A 27278-nucleotide genomic window follows, 5' to 3' on the forward strand; every position below is an offset into this window, starting at 1 on the left:
CATTAAATTTAGAGGCTGTGACTGAGCCAACAGCACTTTGCCTATGTGCGACACACACGGTGTACAAATTCTCCTGGTGGAGGCTGGGAGTGCTTGTTGGCACTATCACCTTCCCATGAACTGAAATGGAGACACCATCGACACTGCGACCCTGTCCAGAAACACACCATAGCATTAAGGGACATTCCTTGGCCCTCTAGAGAGAGAAGTCTTGAGTGGTTTCACACATGGACCCAAAGAGAAAAATCACAAAGACAGACATAGGAGCCTGAGGAAGTTGTTTCGTGGTCAAGGTGCTACACACAGCAAGAATACCCTTATTAAATGATGAGATGCTTCTAAACAACACAGTAGCTCAGGCAATTATAACTCTTTCTTTGCAAAAACTCTTTCTTTTTTCTAGCATTAAAAAAATAAAATTGGCTTATTCTTACAATCCATATCACACAGAAATGCATAACTAGATCTCCAATTGTGTCTTACATTTACCTCTTTGGAATCGAGAGTTTCATGTTCAGGAATAGCCACCATTGGATGACTCAGCTTCATAGAAAAGATGCCCAGGATGTGATCAGGAGTAAGAGTAAGGAGAAATAAATATTTAAATTTCATTTAAATAGATAGGTAATGGCAAAAATATATTATTGCAGATAACAGTAGATCCTACCAGGTGTAAATATTAAATATTAAGATTTGATGGTTATTTTAAAAAACATGGAGCATATTTTGTCAGATGGTGTATAGAGACTTCATAAACATTACAATCTCATCACAATCTTATTATTATTGTGTGATTTACAACTTAGTGACACTTTAACAGAAGGGAGATTTTTTTTTCTTATGTGGAAATTTTTATTATTGCATGAGTCTTCTGAGCACGACACCTACACTTCAACAGACTGAGACAAAGAGAGGGGCAGAGAAACAATTTTTAAAAATATGATTACTGCTGTTTGGTATTCACCATCTCTCCTTGCTCCAACTTAAGGGTGACCACAAGACACTTTGTTAGCATTCCTTACTTCTGCTATTCCCCTGAGGAAATCAGAGCTATGGAAATAACCAGACCCCCTTCTCTTTCAACAGAATCCTGCTTTGGGCAATGAATCAATGGGACAGTGACTAGCTCTAAATCCTCAAGAGCAATTTCAAGGAGGTCAATAATTTAGACTTTGTCCCTGGAGAACTCTAGCCCTGGCTGCTGAGGAGGCCAACAAGTCCTTGCCTGATATTTTCTCAGATTTCTCATTCCTTTCAGATATGAAGGGTGCTTTCATTTAAACTTAACTGCTTCACTAAATTCCAGGCCTTACATGATGTTCCCAACTATGAAATCTTTTATGTATCTGCGTCAGGATTTATTCTAGCTACCCAGGACCATTGCTTTAAATAGAAGCAGAATCAACTAGAGATCTAAATAGCACTCCAGGAAACAACTAAAGGCACATTTTTTTTCTCTCTCATTCATTAGTCCCCTAGAGATCCTAAGCATGGCTACAGACCTGAGCCTCTGTACCACTTCAAACCTCAAACTCAAATAATTTGTCCTAGACACAGCATAGTCTTTAATATATTTAAACTAAGTACTATGGTATTTATATGAATCATCAGAGTTTGTACAATGTCAAACTCTCACTCTAATCTCTCAATATAAGAAAAAAGAATTATCCTGAAAGCTTTAAGTCTTGGTAATATTCCAAAAATATTTTTCAACTGAGATTAAGAAAGCAACTGTTTATTATATGTTTACTTTTCTATTTCCTTTCCAATATAGGCATTCATTAATTTAAATCCATTTCATTATAATCTTACATTCAAAACTAGTACAGTGGTGCACACCTGTAATTCCAGCAACTTAGGAGGCTGAGTCAGGAGGATGCAAGTTGGAGGCCAGCCTGAGCAACTTATTGAGACCTCATCTCAAAAAAATTTTCAAAAAAGACTGAGGATGGAATTAATATTATCAAAATGACCACACTTCCAAAAGCACTATACAGATTTAATACAATTCTGATCAAAGTTCCAATGACATTCCTCATAGAAATATTAAAAGCAATCATGAAATTTATCTGGAAAAATAAGTGACCCAGAATAGCTAAAGCAATCTTTAGCATGAAGAGTGAAGCAGGTGGCATCACTATACCAGACCTTAAATTATACTACAGAGCTATAATAACAACAACAACAAAAACAAGCATGGTATTGGCACCAAAACAGACTGGTATACCAATGGTACAGAATAGAGGGCACAGAGACTAACCTACAAAACTACAATTATCTTATATTAGACAAAGGTGCCAAGAACATGCATTGGAGAAAACAGTCCTGTGTCACAAGAATTAAAATTAAGAATCCAATAAATGGCATAAACTCAAACTAAAAAGTTTCTTCTCAGCAAAAGAAACAATCTGTGAGGTGAATAGAGAGCCTACATCTTGGGAGCAAATCTTTACCCCTCACACATCAGATAGAGCACTAATCTTTAGGGTATATAAAGAACTCAAAAAGCTAAGCACCGAAAAAACAAATAACCCAATCAATAAATGGGCCAAGGACATGAACAGACACTTCTCAGAAGATGATGTACGATCAATCAACAAATATATAAAAAATGTTCATCATTAGCAAATAGAAAAATGCAAGTCAAAATCACTACAAGATCTCATCGTACTCCTGTCAGAATGGCAGCTATTATGCATACAAACAACAATAAGTGTTGGCAAGGATGTGAGGGAAAAGGTCCACTATACACTGCTGGAGGGACTGCAAATTTTACTATGGAAAGTAGTATGGAGATTTCTTGGAAATTGGAAATGAAACCACCATTTTACCCAGCTGTTCCTCTCCTCAGTTTATACCCAAAGGGCTTAAAAACAGGATACTACAGGGACATAACCACATCAATATTTATAGCAGCACAATTCACAATAGCTAAACTGTGGAACCAACCTAGATGCCTTTCAATAGATGAATAAATAAAAAAATGTGGCACATATACACAGTGGAATATTACTCAGCAATAAAAGAGAATAAAATCATGGCATTTGCAGGTAAATGGATGGAGTTAGAGAAGATAATGCTAAGTGAAGTTACCCAATCCCCCAAAAAACAAATGCTGAATGCTTTCTTTGATACAAGGAGGCTGATTCACAGTGGGATAGAGAGAGAAAGCATGGGAGGAATAGACAAACTCTAGATAGGGCTGAGGGGTGGGAGGGGAAGGGAAGGGGGCAGGGGGTTAGAAATGATGGTGGAATTTGATGATCATTATTATCCCAAGTACAGGTATGAAGACACGAATTGGTGTGAATATACTATGTATACAACCAGAGATATGAAAAATTGTGCTCTCTCTATATAATAAGAATTGTAATGCATTCTGCTGTCATATATAAATTTTTTAAAAAGACTGAAGATATAGCACAATAACTCAGTGGTAAAGTATCCTGGGTTCAATCACACACATACACACACACACACATACACACACACACACACACACACGGGGACTACATACTTATTATTCTAAGAATCAAAAGAGAACAGAAAATAATTGATCTTAAATAATTATTAAGCCCCAAATTATCTATATTTGGCTTCAGAATGTTTTCTTCTATTTATCAGCCTAGTAGGTTTGCCTTTTTATTATTGTTAAGCTAACTGAAATGTGATATTACTGTCTTGTGGTATTTATGGGTTTAATCATTATTCATTATGTAATTCATTTTTACTTGTTCGTTTAATTTGCACAACAGCCTGAGGGGATGAGGACTAGAATAACTTTGCTTCACCGATGAGGAAACTGAAGCACCAAAAGAAAGAATAATTTATATAGATCCAGAACTAGAAAGTGGGAGAGCTGTGAATGGAATCTGGGGTGAGAGTTTCCAGAGACTGTTTTCTAGAAGGGAATGTGAGATAGTAAACATGTCCTGGTGAACTCTGGAGCTGAGGCAGGAAGACAGCAAATTTGAGGCCTGCCTGGTCCACTTACTGAGACTCTGTATCAAAATTAAAAATAAAAAGGGCTGAAGTCCAGCTTAGTGGTGTAGGGCTTGCCTAACATGTGTGAATCCCTCAGTTCAATCCCCAGTACTGAGAGGAGAGAGAGAGAGAGAGAGAGAGAGAGAGAGAGAGAGAGAGAGAGAGGAGGGAGGAGGTGGGGTGGGGAGAGATATCTTGAGAAGACTATAGGAGAAGGGAGAGAGGGGAGGTAGACAGGGACAAGAGAAGGGAGTTGCCATTGAAAAAGTGAAAGCCAGGTAGTTAAAAAGGTGTCCCATTTATAGATCAGAAGCAGTCAGGAATGGCTGGTGCAGCTTTGAAAAGCCTCATAGGAGACATGATACAATGGTGCTTATATGTCAGAGGAGGCCGAGATCTTTATTCTCTTTGACAATGAGAAATCATTGAAGTATTATAAGCAACAAAGGGGCACGTGTGATCAGACTTTTATTTAAAAAAAATTCCCTGTGACTGATATGGAAAATATCGACGGAGGATTAAAAGATATTTAAGTAATCTGTGACTGAGAGAACAAGGGGAGGAAGGAAGGGGAAGAATGTTTAAATGAAAATATTGCATTTGCAGGTAAATGGATGGAGTTAGAGAAGATAATGCTAGGGAATAGAAGGGAATAGAAGAGGATAAAGAATGGAAGGGAATAGAAGAGGATCAAGGTTTTCTGGGTGGCTCTTGCCTTTGTACTCTCTAGGATGAGTGAAAAAAAGGACCAAACTAATTAGAGAAGAAAAGTTTGGAAATGTTGGAAAGAAATAATGTTAAGTGCAGAGTTTTTTTAATGCATAAGGAATAGAGATGTCAAGTGGGAAGGACAATAAAAGATGGTATGAAAATGCTGAATGACAGGGTATCATCCAGACATGCTTACTTGGTGGTAAGTGTTCTGGAGAATGAATGACTGGTTTTTTGTTTGTTTGTTTGTTTTCCTCAAAGAAAAAACATAACTGAAAAGCCAATAATTTTATTATCAGGGTATTATTAAGTGTAGAAGGATGAATAAAATGAAAAACTCAGGGGAAATGAGAAAAATATATACTTTCATCCTGGATGGAAAACTCAGTTCTACATATTGGGTAACAGATTAACTAGACCTTTACTCACTTGTCACTGCTGGATAATCAACAAGTGGTGTTTGAATAAAGTTTTCTGTTGGTTTATAGTACACTCTTGAACATAGCTGCCAAGGAATTCACAGAAAGTCTTGTGAAGTGCTTGGTACCAGAGTAGGGCTTTCTCACAAATGCTACTGCTTCTCCAGAGGTAATATGGCCTTTTGTAGCTAAGAAAAAGAGGCAAAATCCCCTCAAATCATTGGAGAAACAAGAATCCAACAAAAGAAGGAAGGAAGGAGAGAGGGAAGAAAGGGGGAGAGAGGGAGGGGAAAGAAGACTGGAGGAAGGATGGATTGAGAAGAAGAGGAGGAAGAGGAGGAAATATGTTTATCAGTCAAGTCTTTAGTGTACATCAGAAATGGAATTCAAAGCTCTAGCATTTGTGAGATACTTCCTGCCCAGAAAATGAAGTAGGTTTTCCTAATTGCCAGAAATTCTAAAGCTGAGGAAGGGTTGCAGGAAGTTTTAATATTTTAAATTCAAGGGAACACATCTGTCCAGAATTTACTCCTTTGGGATTGCTTTTGTGTTCAACAACATCTTCTTATAAACCTTCTTCACATCATTTGGCTAAGTAAGCTAGACCTTCTACTTCTGTCTCTCAGCTTAGAATTGTGGGCTACTCAAGACAGAGTGTGACATTCTTAAGAACAAAAGTACACACAAAAGATTATTGTAGCAATGCCTACATAACATTCTGTCTGATTTATAAGTATAATGTCATTATGAGACCATCAGTTACTGGGAGTCCTGAATCGTGTGTCATGTGCATGGGTTTTATGCACCTGCACAGGGCTCACAAAGCACAGAGGAGACACTGTGTGAGTATGAAGAAAATTAATTAATGAAAGAAAGAATGAAACGGTTAGAGAACAGATAAAGGGTTTTCTGGCTTTCAAAATTAAAGAACTCTGAATTAACCAAGAATTAGGAATTTTTTTACTACATCCAAAAAATATCCTCATTCACATGAGACTTTGCAAAGGGAAAGCCATTTAATTCCCCAAAATGAACTCTGTTGGCTCCTCATAATTCTTTTGCCTTAAGAGTTGAGTTCATTTGTCAGTGTTCAAGTACACAGATTCTACATGCAGTTTCATAGTTTTGGTTCCTCTTGAACTATTCAGAGGTCTTGCAACACTAGGCTTACAGCCATCTGCATCTTGGATAGGCCCCTACCTTTCTGATGAAACTGGAGATCTCCATGTGAGCACAGGCCTCACCACTCCTACCACGAGGAGCCCAAAGGTCAGAAGTCACCTATTATCATGCTATTTCCATATCTGGAGTGCTTCACTCATTTTGGAGATCTGCCCAGGCTAACAAAGTATGTGAATTTTAATCCCTGATTTGCAATATCTCAGTACACAGGAAATACCCAGGACACCTTTTGTAAATTTCAGATTCTAACATACTAGGGACGGAGGGGGCCTGAGAGTCTGCTTTCCGACAGGGTCTCAGCTAATGATGCTGCTGCCATAGGTGTAGTAGTGAGGCCATGGCCAATATCTTTGTATGAAAGGTTAGAATTGATGTGCCTCAAACATTTATCTAGTTACATGTAAGACTACACTCAAAATGTCCTAATCAGTGAAGTTGTATTGCAGTTGCATAATTAAACAATTTGCTGCAGGTCTGTTTATTATGTTCCTGCTCATGTGCCAGGCACTTTTCTAGATGTCAAAGGACATACCAGTGGCCAGTGACTATGTCACTGCCCTTGGAGATTACAATCTAGTGGGAGAGACAGATACTAATTATTTAATCAGGAACATATAGAAACAAACACAAAATAATGTGTTAGGAAACAAAAGTATTGATTGTTACAAGGGTTCATTACAGATAAATCTGAGTCTAGAAGGATGAAGTAGATTTTTTTCCAAGATGCTGAAATTGAAAAGATAAGTCACGTAAGAGGAATAAGGTATATATTAAGTTCATACATAGTTAGTCACTAAAAAAAATATATCATAATTAGGCTGATTGAAAAATAGGGAGAAAATTCAGAGTGGATGGGCAAAATGAAGTAGAGAGAGAAAGAGAATTACTGTGCAGGTATTTGCATGCATCAACTGCACTTCAAATCCGAAGGACAAGCTCTTGAAAATGTTTATTAAATGAATGAACACTGTCAAATATGAGCTTTTTCCATTTCCCAAAAAGACTGCAAGCTGCTTGATGATAAGGTTCATCATATCCTAGCAGCTGTACAACAAACACTAGTTGATTTATTTTATTGCTCATTATTCTATGCCTTTGGACAAAATATGGTAGTGCTGAGTTTTTTCTTTAATGAGGCCAGTTCATGTTATCTGCTATGAGGGAAAAGCTGGCTTCTGTGATAGGCAAAAACATGCCACTCCTATCAAAAAGTGAATTGGCTATATGTCTTAAAGATTTGATCTGCACTAGCACAGATATTTTTAAAAGGTGTTACACAAAAAATGAGTTGTTTAAACATTTTTTAAGATAATTTAAAAACACAGAATCTGTTTTTTTGGTGATGAGCAAAGATTTACAAATATGTCTGATTGGGTTATTAGACCCTTTACCCAATCAGTGAAATTAATCCCCTGATAAGGATTAACTGAGTGGTAACTGAAAGCAGGTAGGGTATTGCTGGAGGATGGGGGTTATTAAGGGGTGTGCATTTGGAGTATATATTTTCTCTGTCGTGAGGGCAGTATCTCTCTCTCGGCTTGGTGATCATCATATCCTGAGACACTTCCCTCCCCTACACTCTTCTTCCCTGATGTTTAGCCTCACCTCGAGGCCCAGAAATGAAGCTAGCTGTCTGTGGACTGAAACCTCTGAAATGGTGAGCCCTCAAATAAATTTTTTCTTCTCTAAAATTATTCTTATCTTTTGGTTATAGCAGTTTAAAAAGCAAACTAAAACAGTGTCTATTCCACTAACTCCTGGTGTGACCTGGGGGAAAAAAAAATTCCCTTTGCACCTGGGCCTCAGTTTTTTCATCTTTAAAATCTGGTCCTGAGTAGGTGTGGAATGTAGATTTTTCTCCATTTTATTAGTAGCTGACTAATTCATTGGTTCTGTGATCCTTAAGCAAAAAACTATTGGTTGATAATTTATGCTGTCTCGGAACTAAAATTTTATCTCTTTTTGGAATTTCCTGCTGTATGCCATAGCTGAATGGAAGCTGTGCCCGTGGGGAGAGCAAAATAGACTCCCTAGATAACATAACCTGGGATCCTTTAATACCAGTTCTCAGTTCTGCCATTTATTCTTGGAACTTTTATACAAACTGGTAAGTTTCACAGCATTCCTTCATGTGTTCTCTGAGTATTACCATATGTTCATTGATGATACATGTTAATTAATGTCAGTTGGTATACATGTTCATTGTTTATAAACCCACAGAACACTCACTGTTGAGTGCTGCTGCTGCTGCTGATGATGATGATGATTATATTGGGTCTAAACACGTAGAACACCAGTGAGAAATAAGTACATTTTCTGCTCTGATTTTTGTAATAGAGTTCCTAAGCTATGACTGAAAACTCCCAAATTATTCTATTTTTATTCTTAGCCTTTCCTCTTCCAGGCTAGGAGGCAAGAAATTTAGGGCACGTTAAAATTGCTTTCCAAAGACCAAGTTCTAAAAAACATCATAATGGAATTTTGTTCTGTCTGCTATATGTTTAACCTGTTTAAAAAACCAATACCATACCCTTTTCTTTACTCATAGTTTTCATCTAGAGCTGTTTCTTTTTCAGCTAGAAAACCATTTCCCTGGGGAATCAACTACACCAATCACTTTTTCTTTTTTTCAATGCATAGCTCCCATATAGTAATGAAAATGGAGCAAAATCCACATTCTAACACCATTTTAGGACTCAAAATAAATTGTAGAAATTGAAATTGACAAAGAAGCATATTAGTTTTTCTCTTTGTCAATCCTTTAAGGGCACAATTAGTTGCTTACTACTACAGACAAAACATCATACTCAATTGTTTTCAATATTACACTGATCTAGTACAATCATAAACCAAATCTTTATTTCTTCACAAGATATGATACATAGCTTTCTTTCTCTATTTTAGAAGACAAGGGCTATTTGCCTTGTATTTCAGTGTGGCATATAATAATAAGAAAGTAAATAGTTCAATATTAAGATTCTCAGTTTTACAAATCCTTTTCAGTTTCTTCCTCTGCCTTATTTCCATCCCTGTCTTTCTTCACTGGCAATCAGTTAACTCCAAATTGTCAGCACTGTGTCAACAGCTGTTAGCTGATTTGGCATAAGGATTTCAAAGAGTATTTAAGTAGAGGACTAGATATGACCCTGATAGCTTGAAGCCATGCCCCATCCCACCCTCAGAGACTGTATACTAAACCCCACTCTGCTCTTTACTAACACTTCACCCCCAGAAGTATCATTAGGGATGTTTGGTGTAGGGCAGTGGTGGTTGAGGAAAGAAAGGGTATGTGAATGGTAAAGAAGATAGGAGCAGACCATAACTCCAGAGCTCCCTCCTATGTGACGCCTGCCAGCCTGATCTTCCTGGCATTGGGTCCATTCCTTCAGCTCCACATCTTTCCATATGTTGCTTCAAACTATGTTTCAAAGACTGGTCAACTCTTCCTAACACTTTACATGTGCTTCAAACAACTTTAAACTGTCAGTACACTCAAGAGTTTTCCCTCCCCCTCTAGACCTTGCCCACTGTATCATCCTTTCAGGCCCTCTAACTTGGTTTTAGACTGTGGCCATTCCTGAGTGATCTGAGGGAGACTAAGATCTCCCTCAAGGAGAATTGATCATCTTTGTTTTCTCCCAGTTATGTTCTTCCTAGAACCAATATTCACGGCCACGGTATTTCTTTATTCAAACTTCATAATATAGGTGTGGTATTTACTGATTACTAAGAAGCCCATAGAAAAAAACTCTACACTTCCAACAGATTTCAACATTTCCAAAGACTGAGGTCTTTTGTAAATTGGGATTAAAACAATGTTTATAATACTATCACATTTGTCTAAAATGTTACCTAGAATTTTAAAAACGGTTAGAATTTCATTCAAATTGGGAGCATAAAATATATTATAAGGCATGCAAAGCCTCAGAACATTTGCCAAATGAAGGCCTGCTTCATAAACTTTCTTGCATCAAGAACTTGAATAAGAAAAAAAATACAGGATTATTCTCCAAGAAATATAGGAAGGAAGAAAAATAAAATATTTTGAGTGTGTTCTTGACATAAAACAGAAACAAAATGAAATGCCATGAAAAATAAAGAAAGTATCTGTAATCATAACATGCAAGAAATAAATATCTAGAATTAAACAGTCTGAATATGATGAGAAGTAATGGAAAGGACCTAAAAGATTAAAGTGTCCTACTAAGAGAAGATACAGATATTAAAACTTATAAACATGGGCCTGAACCATAAATAAAGGGGTATCATAACAACAGAGTAGGATAAATAACATTTAAACTGGTAAATTAAAACCATATCTCTCTAATGGGAATTTGGAAATAAAAGATAAATATGAAATTATGAAGCATGTAAAACAACATGACAGCCAAGCCCTGTGGCACACACCAGCAATGCCAGCAGCTTGAGAAGTTGAGACAGGAGGATTAAGAGTTCAAAGCCAGTCTCAGCAATTTAGCGAGGCCCTAAGCAACTCAATGATTACCTTTGTCTAAATAAAATACAAAAAAAAAAAAAAATGGGAATGTGGCTCAGTAGTTAAGTGCCTTTGTGTTCAATTCTCAGTACTGAAACAACAACAGCAACAATAACAACAAAAAGACCCAACATGACATAATTAAGGCCATGTATTGAGATAATCTTATGTATTAAGAGAAATTTCTCCAAGATAAAAAAAAAAAGTCAACATCAGGATCTGGGGTATACCTCAGTTGTAGAGCATGTGTCTAGCATACATGAGGCCTTAGATTCAATCCCCAGCACCAAAGCAAGTTTTAAAAAAAATCAATATCAAATAAATAGATAAATGAATAAACAAGCCACCAGGGTTAGGAAAAAAAATGGCCAATAAGAAGCATACAAACAAAAGTCACAGGCAATTAAAAAATCAAAAGGGGAAAATGATTTATATTGCCAATATGCTTTAAAACAAAACCTGAATAGAAATCTCGTTATCTTGAAAAATAGAATTCAAGGGGAAAAAATCATGAAAGATAAAAATGCATTATATACTAATCGAAAATCAGTTAACAAAAAAATATGACCACTGTGAACATACATTCCTAAAAACATAGCTTCCAAATATTGCATATTCCAATGTTTGATTAATACTTTAAGGGCAGAGAAGCCTTACACTTCACTTGAACACCTTTATGGGAATAAGAAAGTGTCTAATGTTCAATTGGAGCTAAATAAATAGTTCTATACAACCTAAGGCCCAGACTCACAGAGAGCTCTCTTACCCCTCAAACAGATTTCCATTTGATTCATAGAACACATGGAGCGTGTGACTTATAAGAAGGCTGAATGGACAGTGGCAGCTGTGTGCTATGAAGTGCAAGAAGCTTACTTGTCCATGATGCCTCCATCTGAAAAAATGCCAACTGATGGCAGGTTTTGTTTTTCCCCCGAGGCCTATGAAATACACACATAGTTAATAAATTTCAAGGGGCCAGCATGTTATAAGAGCTTTAAAAATTATCTTTCTCAAAGTAGAATTTGCCTCACTAAAAATGTCAACCTGCCTGCCTCCAGCCACACATCTCTTTCCAATTAGCAAACTCTTAATTTTTATAATGATTTTATTAAAAATGTCACAATAAAATTCTTCATTTAGATAGTATGTGTTCAATTTCCTGATAACAAACGAGTTCTGGGACAAATGTCACTAAGATTGAAGTGAAAGAGACATATGAATAAGAAATTGATTGTTCTCAGTTTCCTGGAAGAAATTTAAAAGTCAACTGTTTTGTGATTACATTAAGTACATTTTAAGAATGATGGCTGGTAATTAGATAATCTGAAACATGGCCAGTTTCAAATGCCAACCTACCATTAAGGCAGCTATTGAAATATATTGTGTTGAAATGCTCTTTTTGCCCTCTGTTGGAGACCCTAACTAAATAGGATTGATACTTCCATTTTGCAGAATTGCTTCTCTTAAAATGCCTACTGGTATTCATTTTTTAATGTTAAAAGTCCAATTAATTTGCATTTAGCCATTTGCACAGAATGTTCCTAATGAACACAATAAACAAATTCATATTGTGAAAACAACTTGGCATCAGCAAATAGTGCTTGTGCTTTGGTTTCCTGAAAAATCTCAAAACATTAAAAACCCATTTTGAGTTGGATAAAGTTTTTCTCTCTCATCCCACCCACCTCAAAGGTTTTTCTCTTCTAATGTTTCCTAATCATTATCCAGTTCCCATTACTTCCAAAAATTATAGAAACGTTTTAGAATTGAGAGCAAGACACTTTATCTTTATGATGAACCCAAATAAATTACTTTGACTCATTCACTTAGAATGATTTCTAATTGTATTTAAAGTTAGAGCTCATCAGACATTATTAAGAAGTAGGCAGAAAGAGGTTTGGCTCCAAAATTCAAGATGACCTTCTTTGTTAAATGGATGCCTCAGTACATTATTTTTGTTTTGTTGTTTTGCTTCTTTTTGAGACAGGCTCTCTCACCAAATTGCCCAGGCTGGCTTGAACTTATGATCCTCCTGCCTCAGCCTCCCAAGTAGCTGGGATTATAGGCATATGCCTCCATGCCTGGATTTGTTTTATTTGTAAGTATACTTATAAAAATTTTTTCACATCTCTGAATCTAAACAGGTACCACTTACATTAGAAAAACAAATTGTTATTTCAAAGCTCCCTCAGCTTTTGAACCAGTGAAGGTTTGGTGAAGGTTGAAAGAACATTAGATTTTTTTCTTCTCCAGATAAATCATAATTGCCTTATTACAGTTAAATGATCATTGATAAAGTATGAGGAGAAGCCTCAGAGGAAAAAAATCTCCATTTAGAAGAGCTACTGAAAAAATTAAAACATGCTCAGTAATATGTCTATAATATTAATATTTTAACTCATTGATTGGATTTCTATAGATGCATGGCATCGATTCTCTAAAACATCATTGTAATGATAATACCAGTTACAATGTTCTCAATAATGTTAACAGTACAAAATTTACAAATGTTCTAAATTTGAAAAACAACAAATAAAAGGAAAAAATGAAGACAAAGAAATGGAATAAAGGAAATCAACAATTACAGGGTAAAATATCCAAAGAGTCTCAGGAAAAGATGCTGATGGCGTCCTAGCAGGCTAGAGCCATTTGGGAAGGGGCCCTTCCCACTTATCCATCCTGGACATGAAGGCCCATTTCCTGTCTTTTGTCCTCTTACCTCGCTCACAAAGCACCTTTCTACCACAAAACCTCTGAAGTAGGGAGTGTGCCATCTCCTAATACTATCTGATTTGGAAGCAAAGGGAGCTATGATGTCTGACGTTGCTACTGGTTTGTTTTTCTCTACTGACTAAACTGTGTACTTCTCCTTCATAATACATTTTGCTAAGTAGGTTCCCTCACTATTCTAATAGATGACCCACCCGTGGCTCATGATAAGTACAGTCGTCCTTTAGCAAAAACAAGTACTGGATGGAATTATACTGAAAACACCTGCGTTTTGTTCATTCTTCCATTTTTTTCAATGCACACAAGTTCTATTTCCTCTTTATTCATTTTTTCCTCTTTAATCTTAATCTATAATCTCAAGACAAGCTGCTCAGAAAAAAAGGCTAATAAAAACCGAACAGTAAATATTCCATTATTATAAAGATAAAATACATTTCAAGTAAAATGCTTTATCTTTCTTAGCAAAAACATAATTCTAATATAAAAGATTATTGTAATTTAAACTATATTTATGAAAAAGGCACTTCACTTTCCTTAAGAGTAAATCATATGAAAGTACAAGTGGGAAGCTGTGGTATTTTTCAGAGAAATTACTTTTAATAATTGAAGTAGTGCACAGGAAAAGAAAATATGTATGTCTTTGAGTCAATAAAGCCACAAGTGCTGGAAATCTAAACACTTAGCTCCAATTGTAAATGTTACACACACATGTGGACAATATCGATTGTGAACTCAACCTAGCATTTTATAACTTACTCTAATAAAAAAAATAATTAAAAATCTGTTACCTAAGCTAATGAGTACACTATTTAATAGTTATGATTCCTCTTATCATGTGAGGTTTCAATGAATGTATACACTGTAGAATGTTCAAATCAAGGTAAGCATATCTATCTCCTCAAATATTTATCATTTATTTGTGGAAAAAGATTCAAAACCCTTTCTTCTAGAATTTTTTAAAATGTACAGTATCATTTTGTACACTTGACAAATTTACATTATCATTTTCTATAGTTGCCCTATTGTGCAGAAGAACACCAGAACTTATTTCTCATATTGATCTGTAGCTAAGTACTGTTGCCAATCTTTGTTCACCCACCCCTCCTTTACTGGGGATTTTATGAGGAAAACAAAAAGAAAAAGTTCAATTATGACTGAGCACTTATCAACCTAGAAATATAAATAGTTTCCTTTAAAGTTATTATTCATAATAAAATTCATTTCCTTAGTGAATCATTACAGAATTTAAAAGCAAAAGAAGGAAAATTTGTTTTCAAAGGAAAGCACAAAATTTTCTATGAAGTAAAAACTTTGCAGTCACCCAGTCCACTGACATTCTGAGTTTAGAAATTTTAAGTGGGGCCATGAATCTGCATTTATCTAAAGTTCCCAGATAATTCTAATGCAGTTAGCCCAGTTTAGGTCCTAGAGTCAGAATTTTTAAAACAAATGCAAAGCTCTACTATTATCGCTGAGACAGAAACTCACTAAAAAGAATGAAGTACATGGCAAAGAATTAATGTAAATTAAATTATATGCACATAAAATATCAAGGCAACTTTTGAGAGAAAGTGCACAAACAACAAACAAAAGCAAAATAATAATAATACATATCAAATACTTTGGAATAGTTCCCTAGAGGAAGAAAAAAGGATGAGAAATGGAAATGAAAGGGAATACATATGTAAATAAATTGGAACGCATTATATGTCATAATGAAAAGAAAAAGGCATTTAAAGTGAGAGTAATGTCCTACAAGTTAAGTTGGTGGACTATTTCTGCAATCCAGCACCAAAATCTCATAATAAAGACAGATGCTGGAAGACCTATAATAAAGGCAGATGCTGAAAGACCTATAAAATTGAGTACTTAAGTTGGAACATGAAAATTTTACTTGCAACAATTCTAGAATAGAAGGATCTTCTCCCCATTGTTTTGTTTTGTTTGGGCTTTTTTGTTTTGTTTTGTTGTTTTTTTACAAGGAAGGAGACTAAAAGCAAGAGTTTTATTTGTTTTTTTTAAATACAGGCATAAAACATTTTACTCAACAAAAGAAATTCAGTAAATGATGCCTTAATACAAAGACTCTGCAGATGAATTTCAACTTGCATTTCACTAAAAGTACAGTGATTTTATAGTTTCTAATCAAATCATGCCACTTTCGAAAATGAAAATGGGCACTAAAAATAATTAAAGTCAAATCATTTTAAAACAATTATTGACTGAAATATTTTATTAGAGTGGTAGACATAAAATGTTTGTTTTCAAATAACTATTTTTTAAATAAAATTCCCTAAAAAAAGGAAAATATATTAGTATATATTTTAAATGCCCCAGACTGATGGAAATATATAGTCATTCACATAGGAATATGGATTTTTCTGTGTATATAAGAGAGGTTAAGGTCTTGCCCTGACCTCTAGCAATGATAGCAGCATGGGGGTCTTGCAAGTGGCAGTGGGTATGGTCAGGGCTCTGAGGGGTTCTGGGTGAGGAAAAGAGAGTTGGTTTGAACAACTCTTTCTGGTCCTGAAGTGAAAGTTATAGTGAGAAGGATTTTTCAAGAGCCCATTCCAAAGAAAAGCACTTGAAATTGAAAGCTAGCCCTTGCATTAAAAATATACAATAGAATTTAACAGCAGTGGGGCCAATAGGATGTTATATCTGCAAAGAACTCCACTATACTTATTCACCTCTTTCATGGGATATGAGCAGACTCAAATTGAAATGGTGTATGGTTACAAACCAGGCACAATGATAATGCATTTTTAGAAAACTGAATGTAAAATAAAATGGCTGCATGGTCACAAACTGGCATCAAAATACTATATATATTTTTTAACTGAAAGAGAAGATGTCCTTAAGGATACCTGTGAATTTTCTCCTGGGGCTTCAAAGCTATCTATAAAGATCCTATTCTTACTTGTAAAACCTCTCAAGCTTTCACAGTAAATAGAGACTTCCTGCTTCAGAAATCCTAGCCTTCCTCCTGCCAGCAGATCAGAAAAGTCACCCTGACTGTGAAGACTTAGTCCTCATTCCTCTGGGTTCTATACATAGACTGGTCATGTGTTTTCTTGTTTGAAGCTGATGTAAATTGGCAGAGTAAGAACTCAAGGGAGAAAGAGGTGACTCCAGATAACTTCCTGTCTAGAGGGCCTGTAGTTGAGCTAAAAATTTTTTTTAAATAAATAAATAAAAAGCACAGGATGGGGGTAGTTGGAATGAGAAAAAATGAAACAGTGCATATGACAGAATAATTAAGTTGGAATATTTAAAGCAGCCAGAAGAAATGGAATTTGGGTTGGTTTAAGTAGATAGGTACACCTCCAAGATTATGAGTAGAAGATAGAAGAAATGAAGTGAAGGATGGATGGATAAAAGTATCAAAGTTATGGAGAGGGATAACTTATTTACTTTATGTGCATATAAGTTTTTCCACCTACAGGCCAGGAAAGCAGTTGAAATGTCTGATGTAACATAATAATGGTGTCTATCAAGAGTCATCTTTGCAAAATAACTGAATTTTCTAACAGAAAAGACTTCGAAGGCCTTAATCTAGACATAAACACATGTGTTGCACATGATTCTTTACTATCCTTGAAGATGAAAATATTTAAATGCATTACAAGACAGAGGGAAAATTGGAAAAATGACTAGAAATGAGAGACAATTTTAAGATAGCAGCCCCACATACTCAGATGCACTGTTCTTTTGTGCTCTTCCCGGTTTCAGTAGTATGCATAGCCCAATGCATGACATAGCAAAAATGAAGACAATGTTTTGAAAGCCAAAGTTTGGATTTGCAGGAGCCTGAGTTTCAATTTTAAATCATAAACATGAGATTGGGAAATATAGATATGTATATTTGTGTATGTATAAACACACACACACACACACACACACACACACACACACACACACACACACAATCCATCCAGCTATGTCATCCTGGACCTGTTTGACACCATCTAGCCCCTGAACTTCAAACCATCTGCCTCTATTTTTCTTGCCTTAGGGCATTTTCTGGAGATTTATGCTGCTCCTCTCCCAGGAACAACCCTCAATTAGTGACTGTCAGAACTTCCCTCCCCTCTTTTCTTATATCAAAGCTCTGAGCTCTATCCTCCATTGGCTTTTCAGAGTTCCTCCACCTAAGATTAAGCTCCAGTTCCCAATTGCGGTTTGCTTGCTAACATACCCTTTAGGATACCCCTCCCTCTCTGCCTTGTCTAATCCTGGAACCACTTCTAAAGTAACTTCTAATATGTAAATTCTCTTTCTTGTTTGAGAAGCTCAAACAAAAATACAATTAATTCTTAGTATTCATATTTTTACCAGCCAATCAATAAAAAATTTGTTTTATGTATGGTTTCTGCTTTACTATTCTACAGTTTTATTGATAACTCATGACCTACAGCACTGTAATTCATGCCTAAAAATTAAAAGCCTACCTGACATGCTCCTCATTGTTTGTGGAAACTCTAGACAGCACTTCAAGCCCAGATTTCACATTCATTTTAAATAACAAAATTAGTAAGCAAATATACACAAACAAAAATAGTTCTAAGTAGATCACAAAAAGAACAAATGTTTATAGCATGATGGCTGAGACAAGAAAGTAGAGCACTGCCTTGTTCAACCTCAGCTAAGAACATGACTCAAATTTTTTCCTGTTCTGTGCAGGCTCATATATGACCAGAAGAGCAAATTCAGTAAGAAGGTATTAATGCAGTGTTATAAATGAATTTTAAGTAGTAGATGAACTCACAAATATGGATCCTTTTGGAGGGTTCCTCTGGCAAAGGGAGTAGGAGCAGTAGGTCATCTAAAATGATGGTTTTGGAATGGTCACAAAGAGTTTACCTGCTTTCAGCATGTGGTGACAATGTGCTCCCATGAATGCTGAAGGTCACTGAAATAGCTGACCTGGAGCCCATATGGGCATGTCATGCAGGTGAAGAAAGAAAGATGCAGCCAGGTATTATCCAACAGGTGGTCAGATATCAGACAGAAATGAGAACTCCCTATTAGATACCAGAGTCCATAAATAGCAGAAGGAAATCAGATGCTTCCTTCCTTTACATCCTGAATCCACCTATGCTCCATACCCTGGTGCTCCAAAAGCTGGAAATCAGATGCAGTTCTCAACAGAAGAGGTATCCTCATTTGACTGAAGTTATTCTAAGCATATGGGTAAAGCCATAAATTAATTCAGATTTAGGATATGCTTAAAATAGAAATAATTATCAAACATTGGGGATTTATAGTAAAGAGTTGAATCATTTTAGTATTCATTCACCAATACATATTTATTGCCATGTCTAGAAAGTGAGAATACTATATTAAAGGTGTCACATCCTAGATGAACACGAAGGCATGCCTAGCAAATAAGCAAATACAGGATGACCTATAAAATGCATGACATGTTTTGGCACAGGCAAGGATTATAGTAATTGAAGGGTGAAAAATAAAGACCACTTTTAATGTTGACATATGGAGAAAGTTCACTCAAGAAGAAGGATAATTTAACTAGTCATAAAGCACAATAATGGTTTGCACAAATAAAGGGGGAAAAAAGACCAGATGCCATGGCATATACCTGTAACCCTGCTCCTCAGGAGGCTAAGGCAGGAGGATCACAACTTCAAGGTCAGCCTCAACAACTTAGCAAATCCTCATATTAAAAGGAAAGAAAGAAAGAGACAGGAAAAGAGAGAGAGAGAGAGATGCAATCAGGGGGAAAGTAGGAAAGTATTTTCTATGAGAAGAATGACTGAGGAGTTGAACATGCTCAAGGCATGCCTGGAGGAAAATAAATAGATCAGTTTAAACTAAGTCGAATAATAATAAAGAATAGTGTGAGATAATATGACTAGCATGGCATTTCTCTTGGTGAATGACTAGTTATGAGGACAAAGCAGAAAAGCATGAATGAATCATAATAGACAAATCTAGTTTTGAGCCTGGGAATTTAGAATTAGGATATTAATGACAGAAGTAGGAAAGCCAGTGCAGAGCTAGTTTCAGGCAAAATGAATATGAGGTGACAACATGACATCCAGGGAAGTGATAAGCAAGCAGCTAAAGATGAGAAACTGGATCTCGTGGAGAAACAAAATTGGAAATGTGGATTTGAGACTTATCAGTGCTGAGATAATTACTGAGGCCTGTGATTGGTGACTATCTGACGTGAGGCAATTAAAAAAAAAGTAGAAGTGGTGTCCACAAAGAAAACAAAGAAGGAGCTGTCAGGAAGTTAGAATGTAATCTATCCCAGGAGCAGAGTCAGGACAATATGCAAGAGGGCATGAGATCAGCAGCATGAAATGCCAGACAGGGATAAAAGAGACAGAGACCAAGGAGCGGCAGAATTTCCTGATGAGATTATTCTAGTGGGAGCAATGTCAGTGGAGAGGTAGAGGTAAAGGAATGCTTTTGAGAATGGGTTTATGAGTTAGCTGATAGAGAAGGAAAAGATAATTGTTATTTGACCATTATAAGACAAATAAAATTATGAAATTGCTAGATTTATAGCATCATCCAGGAATAGAGTGAGGAGCTACTTTCGTTTTATTTTTATGTTTGATGTTCCTGCATACTGAAGGAAAGCATTCTATGGAGGAAAATCAATCAAGGAATAACAATTCCAGAAGGCTTTGAAAAAAGATGATTTAACCTAGCTCATTGTGTTTCAGGCACTGTTCTGTGTGGTTTATACATATTGGACCATCTTTTCTATAATACTCTGAAAAGTTGAGTACTATTATCATCTTTGTTTTAAAGATGAGTAAATGGAGGCATGAAGAGGCCAAGTGACATGCCCAATATCACCATCTGGAAGGCATGGGGTCAGAATGAATTCAGGTTAACTGAAAAGAAGCATTATGCTCTTATCCACTGGGCTATGTCACCTTCAGTGATTATAGAGGAAGTAAATGAATGACTTTCTTCATGTGACTGGAGGCAAGAAAGGAAGGTAGATATCCTGGTCTATGCCAGAATGACAATGAAAGCACCTGAGACTATCATGTGAGGTGTGGCATCATATTACAGAGTTCCATCTGGAAACTGAGAAAGGAGAGAAGAGGTTGGGAGAGGACGTAGTCCTTGAGGAGTTCCTGGAATTCAGAAGGATGCACTGCAGACTCAACATAAGCATACAACTGTGGGACACCTTCTGGAGCCCCTACGGATAAGGGACCCCTAAAGACTGATAAGTCAAGGTCAGTGTGGACCTCCAGAGAAAGGGTGGAAGATCTGAGTCTGGAGATAAGCCCAGTGGGTAAAGTTGTAAGGTCGAACTTGGGAGAGATGTTAGGATATTGGAGAAAAGTTAATGTAGGTGGCAGATTACATTTTATAATTCCAGACAAGAGGCAGTTTCAAGTAAAAAGAATTTTGATAAATTAATATGGTATTGGCTCAATATCAACAACACAAGGTTTGTAAACCTGCATATCAAACTGGATGATCCATATATTTCAATAGGAGCAATAGATACAAGTCTAAGCAATTGAGTCTTCCACTAGAAAAAATATTGTCTTACTACAGGATGATGACCATGATGGTGATTTTATTAAGAATATTATTTTAGATTTGATTGGTTCCTTATTCACTATCAATTAATCTCAGACTCTGAAAAACAAAATTTGTTATGTGAACTGAAAGTACATGTCCAAATTCACATGGCTTGGCTTTTACTTTTTTTCTTCTTCTTTTCTTTCTTTTTCTGTTTGCTTGTTTCAGGCAGGATCTCACTGTGTTGCCAAGGCTAGTTTCCAACTCATAGGTTCAAGAGATCCTTTCACTTCAGCCTCCCAAGCAGTCAGGGCTATAAGGCATTAGCCACCATGCCTAGATTCACATGACTTAAGTGAACAAGCAAAGGCTAACATATGAATGAAATGCTGAGTCAATCCTTGTTGAACAGTTCTAGAAAACACCATTAAAAATCAAAAGAGTGGAATAGTTCATGTAATTCATGACTAGAAAATACAATCATAACCCTATGATAGATGACATTTTATAATAAGCTGGCTATATTATTATAAGAATTATTAACTTCAATAACTAAATGGATTTCATAAATGTTGGCAAGCATTAAATCAGAGCGAATTTCAAATAATATAAAACCATTTTTAAATATCAGTCTTCCTCCACTGATATACTTTTTTATTTAAGATCAGGAGTAAAAAACAACCAAAAGTCATAAAAATGTCATGTTGAACTTTGTTGGCAGACAATGGATGTTTTAGACCTTGTTTAATCAGGATTGATCACTCAGCTCTCAAAGATAGCATAAAATATAAACAGCTCATTCTTCTTTGTACATTAATGTTCACTATTTAGATGGTTGTTTGTGTTTATTTAGACTGAGTTTATAACCATTATTTCAAAAATAAATAGATAAATAAAACTTAAACTTAGGGCCCAGGGAGTACCCAGGAGTATTGTTCACCTGTTTCTTGGAAGATGGCCTTCATGGATTTTCAACTATAGTGATATATTTAATTAGTTATAAAGAATTTGGAAGATAAATGCTTAACAAGATTTTGAATTATTCAAGAAAATTTATTTGAAGGCCCAGTTTTACTGGTAAATCGTTTTTTAGGAGATTTTTATTGTCTGAGAATCTGTACTAGCTAGGTTGCCATTGCAATACAGCACTCAAAACATCAAACAGAGTTTACACGTAAGTGCAATATAGTGTTGACTACTGGCTTTTTTTTTGCGGGGGGGTGGGGTGGGGGGGGGATACTGAGGACTGAACTCAGGGCACTCGGCCACTGAGCCACATTCCCAGACCTATTTTGTATTTTATTTAGAGACAGGGTCTCACTGAGTTGCTTAAGGCCTTGCCGTTGCTGAGGCTGGCTTTGAAATCTTGATTCTCCTGTCTCAGCCTCCTGAGCTTCTGGGATTTCAGGCATATGCCACCGTGCCCAGCTTGATTGCTGGCTTTTAATAAAACACATGATTATATTCCAGAACCAATTGAAAATATTTTATACTTTGTTTCCTGTATGCACACATACATACATTTTATGTATCCACACATACACATATACATTTGTGCATATATATACATATATTGATGCATAAATGTACATGTGTATGTGTGTGTGTGTATATATATATATATTTAATATATACATATAAATATATATATTTCTCCAGGTACTGAACACTTCATGACTTTTTACATATCTCATTACTCTGCACTAATGAGATGACTAGACTCATTTAAAAATCCGTTAATATTTTTCAGATACTTGCTGAAATTCTAAGTATTTCTTTGCACGTTGACTGAAATTATAAGTGCCTCCTCATTTAACTAACTGTGATTTAAAGAAGCTTTTTAAGACCACTGAACTAAAACTACAACAATAAATTTATAATGGCATCTTGTAAAGTTTTAGAAAACTTCTTGCCATCTCCACATTAGTGTCAAAACACCAAAAATGAGAAACACAAATCAGGAAATAACTTTAAAAAGAAAAGTAAATTTTTATTATTTCTCAAGTTCAATTATTATCTGCTTATAAATAATGTTCTTCAATACAAATACCTGGTATTCTTAGCACATTTAAATATTAAATCTTTAAATATTCTTAATCTATAAGTTTCTTCCTTATGTAAGTTTTAATGGTTAAGCATAGTGAAGGTTCCCAGCACAGACATCCCCGTTTGGGTAGAGAATTCTCACCTTATTATAGGCGTTGTGACTAAGGAGGGTGTGAGAATTCTCCTGTTCATCACTCAGTGAGAAGGAGGACAAATGACTGAAAGGTCCTGGGGTAAGACAGTCAGCATGTGGGAGGGTCTGAGGCTGCAGCAGGGACTTAGCAGGAGGATAGAGTTTAGTCTGATATAAAGGATGGAGCGAAACAGGCTTGTGAGGCACTGTCACATCCTGGGAAGAAGAAAGGCATAAGGAGTACGTTAGTGGACAAGAGTCGAGCACACTTTTAGTTCTATTGTAGATGCACTAGTATGAAGAACAGACTTCTCAGAAGGAGGTATCACTCACAAGACACCTGCTTCAGAGTGTACTATTTGTCTCTTTCAATAATTCCTTTTTATCCTCCATCTCCAGCCTTTGTGCAGAGCAAAATAAGGGCCTGCACAGTGTCTCCTGAAGGGGGCTAAGTTTGCTATTTTTGGAAGTCTTGAGAGCAGAAGTGTGTAAGAAAGGAGAGAGCCTATCCAAAGAGGTTGGATGGGGATATTTAAAGAGGAAATAGCGGTGAAAATCAATTCAAGGATGCTTCTGACTTACTCTGGAAAAAATTGGAGGAGACAGAATAGGGCATTGTAGAGGATATTAAGATCTGAGTGGAGGGATTGAGGTACTAGGTTTAGTTCACCAAATAGTGAGTTATCAAGTTTAATTTAGCAGAGAAAAAGAATTGGGGAAAGTTGAATCTGAAAGGAATGAAGGAAGACTTCAATTCCAGGCATTGTCCCCTTGGAGAGAACCCAGCTGTGCAACCGCAGAGAGAGGTAACAGCCCTTAGGGTGATCTTTAATATGGAAATGGGAGGAGCCAAAAAAACTTTGTGGAGGTAAGAGCTATTTAATGAGACTATGAATGATGTGAATAGCAGGAAATTATGAAAATTAGAATTTATTCTATCAATAAAAGTTGCAAAAAGAGCATATATGTATGTATGTACATATACATGTATGTACTTTTTAAATGTAACCTGAATTCATTTTTCCAAGCAATATATTTTTAAAAAACTGATTGATTTTCAAAAATGTACACTTCGTGTGTTGCTATACCAGAAGATATCCTATGTTTTAAAAATATTTTCAAATAATTGGTTAAAATTTATCTTAAAAACTTCTTGGAAATTTTTAAGTAAGCTAAAAATTTTAAGTTTGCAGAATGATAGGTTTCAACCTTCTATACCTTGAAAGAATGACTGTGTTTTATTTCTATTAGTTTTTCATTTGTTCTTCAAGTATATGTTTAGCAAAAATACAAATACATATTCTAATTTCACACATAGACAACAAGCATACACTCACTATAAAAAAGATAGCATCCTTTACACAATATCCTGTATGACATTTGTTTTTTCATTTAACAACAATTTTGGAATACTTATCAGTATTTTAAAGCTATTCATTTTCTACCAAGACACATTATTGAGTTATTCTCATTATTATTTAATAATTTAATAATTATTTATTGTCATTTAGTTGATTCCCTTAGAAATTCCAGGTGAATCACTTAAAATCAAATCACCTAATACTGATGAGATTATCTCCTCTCTGCTACTTAAAACACTTCTCATTTTTTTGTCTAATTTCATTAACTAATAGTTCTTAATCTTCTTATATTGAAATATATTCTGCTTTGTCTTATTTATCAATCAAATATTTTATAGTTTTATTAAGAACTCATTACACATCTTAATCAGTGTGAAAAGTGAATTACATGAAAACTGAATAGCAAACACAAAACTACTTATCCAAGAAAAGGGAAGATTGTTCTTGATAGTTGAAGGTGCTTAGAAAAAGGTGGATGGAACAGTCTCTGGTTAGGCTTCATTTTTCTTGATGGGTTTAAGAACCCATTCTCAGGATGTCCAGGGACATCCAGTGATTCATGGGAAACAGAAGGCACACAATATGGGAGAATCCTGTAGACTCTAGTTTTATGCAGTCAGGAGGAAAATGTCCTCCTAGAGTGTGCATCTCTGTGTTTTATACTTCTGAGTTCACTGTGGCTAAACTCCAATTCATGGGAGTAAATCAAACCTGAACCCCTTGTGGGATTATGTCACCACACTATCCTAGCTTACCCAGGCATCTGGGCAGACAGAGAGAGCAGAATTTTATCAGCAACAGGACAGGCCAAAGAGAACAAAGAGTCTGGGCCAATCTCATGTGAGTACTGCTGGGTTTACAGTGCAGAATAAAGGAGAAAATATTTTTGATATCTATGTCACCTAAGCCTTCTCTTTCAGTCTGTGCGAGCTATCTCTTGGGCTTCGCATCAAGTTATTATCCTGCCATTCTCTTTACCATTATCCTGGGAATTTTCTCTGCTTTGTTCTTGTATTCAAACTTCCGTTTCCAAAATTCTAAGGTTCTTTTTCTTGGTTTTCTCCTCTATTTGCACATTAAGCTATAAATTTTCTTGCAAAGACTATTTTATCTATATCTTCTATGTTCTAAAATATAATAATTGTAAGGACGATGATCTTATTACCATTTTTCCTCAGGTAGAAATCTTATGTTTTTTCAAGTTGTATCTCTTTTTCATTAGTTTAAGAAGTTGGTTTTAATATTATACAAAGTAACATATAATCATTATAGAAAAATCAGAAGATAGAAGCAAGACAAAAGACAATTTAAAAAAAGTAATTTTAGTCCTATGAACCCAAAGACAATCTTCCAAATATCCTTCTTTGGGGTGGTGAGGGAATAACATACCTCCTGATTTCAAAATATGCTACAAAACTACAAATCAAAACAGTTTAAGGTACTGGCATAAAAATAGACATGTAAACCAATGGAACTAGAGTAAAGAGTGCAAAAATAAATCCATTCTTTATGAAAAATCAGCTGATTTTTGATAACAATGCTAAAACATACAATGGAGAAAGAATAGACGTCTTTCATAAGGGAATCCTATATATCCACATCAGAAGGATAAAATTGGACCCTTGTCTCACACTATGTGCAAGAAATCAACTCAAGATGGATAAAAGACTTAAACCTATCATATTTCATACATTTGATTCAAGTGGGTTATGAATTATTATTTTTATCACGTGTACAGATTGCAGGATCACATTGGTTATACATCCACATTTATACATACTTCCATACTAGTGTCTGTTGTATTCTGCTGTCATTGTAATGTTTTGAGCAACCAGGAAAAAAAAAAAAAAAGACTTAAACTTAAAGCCTGAAACTATAAAACTACTAGAGGAAAAGAAGGGAAAATTTTTTTTGACATTGGCTTGGGGAGTAATTTTTTGAATATGACATCTAAAACACAAGCAACAAAAAGTAAAACTTTATGCAAGAAAAAAATCAACAAAGAATAAAGGCAATCTATGGAATAATATCTGTAAACTATATTCCCAATAAGGGCTAATATCCAAACTATACATAGAATTTAAACAAGTCAATATAAGAATCATAATAATAAAAACTTCCCCCACACACATAAAACTCAGAGTTAAAAATGAGTAAGGGACTTGGTTTAGGTGGCTTTGCATTGCTGTGATCGTGCCCAAGATTACAAAAACTCTGTTAACTGCACTGCTAACAATATTATTTTTCAGTTCATTAGCTAATAACTTATTAGAAAAAAACATTTTCATTCTGGAACTTTCTCAGGGTGTAAGATCATCTCTAATGACAAAGAATCAAATAAAGGCACATTTCTCGCCTCTGGAAAAAAAAATACCTGACAAGAATAAATCAGAGGAGGGAAAGTTTATTTTGGCTCATGGTTTCAGAGATTCAGTCCACAGTGTGCTGATTCCACTGTTCTGGATCCAAGGTGAGGCTGAACATTATGGTATAAGAATGGTGGGGAAGGGAAGCTGCTCATTGCATGGTGACCAGGAAGCAGAGAGAAGGGACATAGAGTTAGGGCCACAAGGAAGATGAACCCTTTCAGTATATGCACCCAGTGTTCACCTCCTCCAATCACAGCCCACCTGCCTAGAGCTACCACCCAGTCAGTCTATTCAAACAAGGATGGACTGGTTAATTACAGATCTTAT

The 27278-nt window shown here is 35.7% G+C and overlaps 1 protein-coding gene across 15 annotated transcripts in view; it reads right to left on the minus strand.

The window, feature by feature from the left end:
- Mlip (muscular LMNA interacting protein) overlaps window positions 1-27278 on the minus strand; it is a 124509-nt gene that overhangs the window by 7122 nt on the left and 90109 nt on the right. For 10 of the 15 annotated variants that reach the window (XM_078019870.1, XM_078019867.1, XM_078019875.1 and 7 more), the window contains 2 exons: window positions 23231-23437; window positions 490-543 (listed from right to left, as the gene is read on the minus strand). The exons of 2 other annotated variants lie outside the window; for them this stretch is intronic. In XM_078019870.1, coding sequence (XP_077875996.1) covers window positions 490-543; window positions 23231-23437 — 261 coding nt within the window. The remainder of the gene's footprint in view (window positions 1-489; window positions 544-23230; window positions 23438-27278) is intronic. 3 more of the 15 variants (XM_078019862.1, XM_078019863.1, XM_078019868.1) reach the window with 2 other exon arrangements.

Source organism: Ictidomys tridecemlineatus, chromosome 8, assembly GCF_052094955.1.
Source record: "Ictidomys tridecemlineatus isolate mIctTri1 chromosome 8, mIctTri1.hap1, whole genome shotgun sequence".
Taxonomy (NCBI): Eukaryota; Metazoa; Chordata; class Mammalia; order Rodentia; family Sciuridae; genus Ictidomys; species Ictidomys tridecemlineatus.